This window comes from Carlito syrichta, unplaced genomic scaffold, assembly GCF_000164805.1.
Source record: "Carlito syrichta isolate Samal-C Ts95f unplaced genomic scaffold, Tarsius_syrichta-2.0.1 Scaffold300018, whole genome shotgun sequence".
Classification (NCBI taxonomy): Eukaryota; Metazoa; Chordata; class Mammalia; order Primates; family Tarsiidae; genus Carlito; species Carlito syrichta.
The window spans coordinates 392,747-400,017 of NW_007244114.1; the positions used below are offsets into that span (position 1 = coordinate 392,747).

The following is a 7,271-nucleotide window of genomic DNA, read 5'->3' on the forward strand; positions in this document are numbered from 1 at the left end:
TCTCTCACCAGAGGTGGAGGTACCATCCCACAGGGACTCTCCCCAGAGCTCAGAGACACCATCTCCTGCCGAGCAGCATCTTGACTCTCTCACCTCTGGAGTCTGAGACTCAACCCACATGTCCTTTCTTCAGGCATCTACCTTTCAGTGAGTCTAATATCTTCCCTCTATTCCTCAGCCTTAGGAGTGAAAACTGCCTCCTGTACACAGCTCCATGGTACCTTTGTATTATCTCCCTGCCCTTTTCAGTCACCTGGTTAATAAGTATTTATATTAAATTATCTCCAGTAAAATAATTGGTGATTTCTGTCTCCTGCCTGGACCGGGTCTAATCACCCACAGTGAGCTCCTCAGCATCTATGGCAGAGACTAGATCCAGGGATTGCCAGACCACAACACTGGGGGACACACACCCAAACCATCCACCCACCCACAGCCTGATCTGGTTTCTCTCGGCCAACCTCTGCATGAGCAGAAGCAAGATCAGATTTAAAGGACATCATGAAATCTGCGGCAAATGGAGCTTAATTACTGTACAATCTTCGGGAGTGGCTGCAGGGACCGCTCACTAAACATTTGCGTGTTTCTCCTTACTGGTCAATAGCGAGCTATACGGAAGCATCCTCATCATAGGCTTTCGGGGAAAGATGATCTTGTTATAGTTGGTGGTGGGACCATCTCTGGAATCTATCTGTAAGCGTGTGGGTTCCGGGATCATGGTAGGACCCATGGCCGATATGGAGTAGGTGCCCCACACCGATAGCGTGCTCTCTGACAGCTTGTCCCTGAACACAGCGTCACTGGAGGACTTGGATGACTTTCTCCTTTTCAGCTGAATGACACTGGAAGGCTTATTCCGCCTCGAGGGCCGGCAGCTTTCCTCAAGAGCATGCATGCATTCCATTTTGCTTGTCTCAATGAGTCTTTCCACTATCGGGGAGGTGTATGTGACATAGGCTGGCCAGGGGTTATGTTTTTCAAGCAGTTTCCAGGGAAGTCCAATGTTTTCTGTGAGTTCTACCAGCAAAGAGAAATGCGGGTTATTTAGAAGTACTCACATGCAATCATTCGATTCTTCAAAGAACGGGATGGCACTAGAATCACATTTTGAAGTTCTCTCCATTATGCACCCCTTGTATTCAGTGAGAGTAAAATCTGATCCAAAGTTGGGGGACAGAGTGACACTCTAAAGAGAGTATATCAACTAAAGGACAGCAGAGTGACAAGGAACAAGAGATGGAGTCAAGCTGGCTTCAAATATTCTCATAACTTCACATTGTTTTACCCCTGAACTTATATTTTTTGCACCAATAAAAATGACTACATTAAGGCTATTGTAAGGACTAAATACAGTTCAGTTTTAAGGGTTTGGAACAGCATAGCCTAGGGCTTGAAAGCATGGGCTCTGCACTTGACTGCTGCAAATTCCAGCTCTACTCCCTTCCCAGCTGCCCTGAGCCAGTTTGTTAACCCTGCTAAACTTCAGGGGACTCATCTGTAAAACGATGGTAAGAATGAGAACAACTTCATAGTGCTTTCTTTTGGATTATAGATAATTTATGTAAAGATTTTAGCATAGTATGTGACACGTAGTAGTCAGAAAATGGTGCTACTAACATTTGGCTATGTCTCCTGTACTGAACCATTTCATTTCATCCTTATTATACCTTGTAAGGCAAGTATTATCCCCATTTAACAGAGGGTAAAACTGAGGCTGACTAGCTTGCACCAAGTGGCAAGTTTGAACTTAAGTTTAAACAAGCTCAAAAAACTATAAGCTTTTCACTATAGCTGCTAGTCAGAAGTTTATAGCATGTTTGGGGCAGTAGGGCTTTGCCAGAAATTTGATTAGTTTACCAAGCAGCCTGTTCCTCTACAGATAGTAAATCATGGTCAGTCAGTTCTTCCCTTCTTTCATTGGCACCTTCACTCTGTCTAGCAGAAACACCTCGACATTTCTCTCTTGCAGTCACTACCTTCCTCTGTGCTCCCAAGAGGCACATTTTCCCCCCTAATTCTATATTTTTTTGGTCCTTTCAATAGAAGTTAAAGAGGGAGGAGAGTTAAAAGATTCATCTCATCAACTCCAAACTGAATTCAGAAAAGGAAAAAAAAGCTGTAAGTGGGGATAATCAAGAGAAGATGTTGACTGATATTCCCAGGCTGCCCTGTGACCATCCAGGAGCTGGAGCTTGTCTAGGGACAGATCTGTCAGTGGAGAATGTGCTGTGGAAAGATTCCACATCCCCGCAAGAGTCATGTGTGACTCTGCCTCAGGAAGGCAAGATGTGTGACTTCGCCTCTCACTGGAAAACTCCCAGCAAGCACAGACTGACTGTTCATCGCTGTCGCCTGGAAGCAAATGCAAAATGCAAAGATCTCGCATTTGCATGAATGCGAGAAGATTAGGGCATTTGCATGAATCTGGCAGAAGTGAAACTAAAACTGTCAAAAGCAAAATGAGCAGCAACCCCCTTCCAACCCCTGAACACGCTATATTTTTTGCCAGCATAAACAAGGGTGGCTGTCCAGGGAACCCTGCCTCTTCCCACCCAACTCCTCCAAACTTAACCAAGCCCAGCACAGGCGCTTCTGTTTAATGCCCTCAACCTTACCTTCTGTCTTCATCTTTCTTGCATCGGTTCTCTCTCTTACATTCACAGATTTCTTCGCATCATACGTCCAAATTCCTGTGGGTAAATATATGTGTTAGCCAGAGTCTCCCTAAACTGACCTGAGAGAAAAGTGACCAGTAGCCTGGGGGTCCTGAGCCCCATGGTCTCTGCATGAGACTAACATGTCTCCTCCCCCAGAGAAGACCACAAGCCTTCTGTGGAGCCAGAGACAGGACAGGTGAGCCCCAAAAAGGCTGGCAGGCACGGTCTTGCTCAAGATCCTTATGATGTCATAATAGTTTCCGGGTGCTCTGCTGTCTAGTCACCTCCCTTTAAAGGAGAGTGCTGAGCAGATCAGGGACTGTGGTGGAGGCTGGTCCACAGAGGGAGGCAAAGAAAAAGATGTCTCCATTTCAAAATCATGGCATCTCCTCTGCAAGTGTTACTGCAAGTGCATCAAGTCCCCGCCCCCAACCTGCATTTTCCAGCCTGGAGCTAGGGGCAGAGGGTGACAGAGATGGGAAGCTGCCAGGAATCACCTACAGGGACCCCAAGTCCAGGATGAATCAACAGGTAAGTCTGAAGGCTCTATGTGGTCACACGGGGGGGAAATTTGATGGAAACTGTGGTGTAACGGTTCTCAAACTTCAGGGTGAATCTACCTGAAAGACTTGTTAAAAACACAGATTGCTGGGCCCATATCCAAAGTTGCTGATTCAAAGTTGCTGGTTGTTTTAACCCAAAAGGGAAAAGAAAAAACATACTGGAGATTTGTAAAGTTGTATTATTAACTACCGAAAGACAGCTCCTTTCCAGTTCTAAGATACATACTTTTATCCAGGAATTCATTATTTTTTACATTCAATTTTGCCATCTTTGTGGACTTAAGCATTTAAAAGGGCTGTGGATTGCCAGGTGTGGTGCTCCAGCCTGTAATCCCAGCACTTTGGGAGGCTGAGGTGAAAGGATTATCTGAGCCCAGGGGTTTGAGACCAGCCTGGGCAACTTGGTGAGACCTCGTCTCTACAATAAATCAAAAAAATAAGTTGGGTGTGGTAGCACACGCCTGTAGTTCCAGCTACTTAGAAGGCTGAGAAGGAAGGATTGCTTGGGTACAGCAGGTCGAGGCTGCAGCAGCCGTGAAGCATGCCACTACACTCTAGCCTGGGCGACAGAGTGAGATTCTCAAAAATAAAAATAAAAGGGCTGAGGAGCATTTCCACTACAACCTGCCAATGTCCAGTGAAGGAGCCTCGGATATTTGATAACAATTACCCAGGTGATAACAAGAACCCAGATGAGTTCTGGAGACCACATTTTGACTGCCATGAGTCTAGGGCAGTGCTTCTCAAATTTTCACAAGTACCTAGAATCACCTGAAAGCTTGTAAAAATAAATGCCCAGGTCTCACCCTTAGAGATTCTGATTCACTAGGTCTGTTCTGGGGACCAGAGAATCTGCATCTTTAAAATAACTCCTGAGCGATGTTGATGTTGCTGGTCTGTGGCTCATCCTCTGAGTAGCTCTGGTTTAGACTGAGTAATGGTGCTAAATGTTTCTTTTAGCTACAACATATGTGAGATCTGACTGGTTCCCATGTGAAGCACCCTCCGAGATAAACAATTCCCAGGCTTTCCACTCCTCTTTTCTCCTAATCAAGGAATTACTATGGAATGCAAGTTAGTGTGTCATTGACAGGAACAACTTTAAATTCTACTGTTTTCTAAGGTAAATTTTTAAAAGAAAAATTTAAGGTAGTACCTTTAATTTTACCTGTCTGTAACAGTAAAATATCAAGTGACGCATTCTAATTCTTCCCAGAAATAATCAACATTTGATTTATTCATAGTGGATAGCCAATCCGGTCAATAACGAATGGATGTAATAATGTAAATTATTCACAGATTTTGGCATTTTGTTATAACATACCTAACAAAGGATAGCATCTAAGAGGTTAGATTATACTTTTTTTTTAAAGGTTAGTTTTTGTCAAACCTATTTAGAGATAGGCCTTACTGTGGGTCCCAGTGGCTATCTTCCACAACAATTTATTTTTAGAGAAACTCACAATATCATTTTTCTGAAGCTATGAGGAAATAAGGCTCGGTCATCTAATAATTCTTTTAAAGAAATAAGAGAGACAAGTGGGTCCTCATTAAACTGAAAAACTTCTGCAAAGCAAAAGAAACCATCAAGAAAGCAGGGAGACAATCCACAGAATGGGGAAAAATATTTGCCAACTGTATATCTGACAAAGGCCTAACATCTAGGATCTGCAAGGAACGTGCTGATAGGAAAAAAACAAAGAACTTCATTCAAAAGTGGGCAAAAAATATGAATAGACACTTCTCAAAAGAAGACAAATGGGTAGCCAACAGACACATGAAAAAGTGCTCAGCCTACTAATCATCAGAGAAATGCAAATCAAAACCACATTGAGATACCACCTAACCCCAGTAAGAATGGTCATCATTAATAAAACAAACAACAACAGATGCTGGCAAGGATGTAGAGAAAAGGGAACACTTATACACTGCTGGTGGAAAGGCAAACTAGTCAACCTCTATGGAAAACAGTGTGGCGATTTCTAAAAGAACTAGACATTGACCTTCCATATGACCCAGCGATTCCCCTACTGGAAATATACCCAGAGGAACTCAAATCATTCTACAAAAAAAGATACCTGCAGGTGCATGTTTACTGCAGCACTATTTACAATAGCAAAAACATGGAAACAACCGTGCTTCCATCAAAAGTGAACTGGATAAAAAAATGTGGTATATATACATGATGGAATATTACACAGCCATAAAGAAGGACAGGCATATAGACTTTGCTGCAATTTGGATAGATTTAGAGTTTATCATACTCAGTGATCTACCACAGAAACAAAGATCAGAGTACCATATGTTCTCACTTATAAGTGGACCCTGAACATTTACCATAATACTATAAGAAAGGGATTGGCAGTAGGGAGATACTGCCAGGGTGGGGGCGGGGACACAACATCAATAAGGGTACCTGATCTCAAACCAGGCAAAGTGGGGACCAAAGGGAGGCCCAAACTTTACCTGTACAATGTCCACGTGTATACCTAATCCTGAATTGTGCCCCACATCTTTAAAATAAACTATAAAAAGGGAAAAATAATAATAATTCTTTAAAAAAATTGGAAGTTAAAACATACTGTTTTTCATTCTAAGACCAACCATAAAGTCTCAGAATTTAAGGTCATCCATTCCAAGTCCCCTATAGCATACAGCATGACATTCAGGTGGCCACCCAGACCATCCCTGTCTACCTTCAATGAAAGGGGCCTCAACTTGCCTTCTGAATTTGTAGAGCTGTTAGAAATTTGTATTTCTTCTCCCCAAATGTAAAATAGGACTGATCAGTCATGACAGATTTGAGCTGGCAATATTTGTGGATTTGGGATCATTCCTTTCATCCTTGCTTTCAAATTTCTAGGTAATGAAGCCTGAAGCCTCATGGAAGCCCAGTTCTCAGTGAATCACTTGTTTCAACACCAGTGTGTATTTGTGTAACCCACCATCTTGCTAAGAGCCCCTCACCATGACTCATCAGACCCACCCCCCAAAACACACATACACACACACACACACACACACAGCCGTCCTTTGTGGCTGATAGCACAAGTCTACAGAATGTCCAGGTTTTATCATACCTGCTGATATGGAGACTGGGACATTGTAAAACAAAAAAAAAAACAAGGGAGGGAATGTTTGAGACTGCCTCAGAACTCAAGGGGAGTACTTGTTTGTTTGAAAATAACAGGAGACAAATAGTTGACATTAAGTCTGAAGAAAAGCTGTGGGCTTTTATAATTTCCTTCACTTCCAGCACAAAGGTTCCATTTTGTCTCCCTGTAAATGAAATGCAAACCAGCAGTCCACAGACAGAAACAATATTGAAGGGAGGGGCAGGAGGCATAGCGTTGAAGTGGCTTTCTTGTTTCTCCTACAGACATAAAGCCCATGTTCAGTCCACTGGGTTTTCAGGGGCATCTCTCCCAACCCCTATCAATTCGCTCATCCCATCCTGAAACCTGACACAACGCTGTGATATTGATCATGATCCTTAACTTCTTAAAACCCCGCTTATCACTTATGAAATGAGGATGAGAACACATTCGTGTCTCTCAGAGAGGCATAGTTATTTTAATAAAATATCTGGAAATGAAAGTGCTTCTACCCAGTGGCCCTCAAACTTTGCTGCACATTGAAATTACTGGAGATCTTTAAAACTATACAGACGCAGTCTCTCCCTCCTAACATGATTTGATTGGAACAGGAGATATCACAGGCATTGGAATTAAAAGTTTCCCAGGAGATTCCAAGGTGCAGCAAAGTGTGGGAACCACGGTTCTAGAATCTAAATCAAAAAACACTGAGGATGTATAAGGTATTATTCTTTTTTTTTTTTTTTTTTCATTAATCAGTATTTTTTATTATGGTTTTGTGGGGTACAGTTAAGGGTTAGGTGTACAATGACGTTTCATTCAGGCACCCTGTAGATAAAAAAGTGTTTTCCCATCCCCCGACAGATATTTGCTACTGTTAATCCCATCCCCCTCCCCCCCATAGTTTCCCAGAACCATCCGTCATTTTCTCATAGTATTGCATTGGATGTTCAAGG

The 7,271-nt window shown here is 42.7% G+C and overlaps 1 protein-coding gene across 1 annotated transcript; it reads right to left on the reverse strand.

Moving 5' to 3' along the window:
- Positions 1-568: 568 nt before the first annotated feature.
- CDRT4 (CMT1A duplicated region transcript 4) lies at positions 569-3,489 on the reverse strand. Its single transcript, XM_021710738.1, has 3 exons — positions 3,447-3,489; positions 2,616-2,690; positions 569-1,017 (listed from the first exon to the last, which is right to left on the reverse strand). The coding sequence occupies exons 1-3, from the start codon at positions 3,487-3,489 to the stop codon at positions 569-571; spliced, it is 567 nt and encodes a 188-aa protein (XP_021566413.1).
- Positions 3,490-7,271: the final 3,782 nt, after the last annotated feature.

Excerpts from the sequence above, each read along its gene's own strand:
- CDRT4 (XM_021710738.1), bottom strand. The coding sequence starts at position 3,489 with ATGGCAAAATTGAATGTAAAAAATAATGAATTCCTGGATAAAA. Across the intron at positions 2,691-3,446 it reads TAATGAATTCCTGGATAAAA|GAATTTGGACGTATGATGCG; the intron begins GTATGTATCTTA and ends ATTTACCCACAG. Across the intron at positions 1,018-2,615 it reads AAGAAAGATGAAGACAGAAG|AACTCACAGAAAACATTGGA; the intron begins GTAAGGTTGAGG and ends CTTTGCTGGTAG.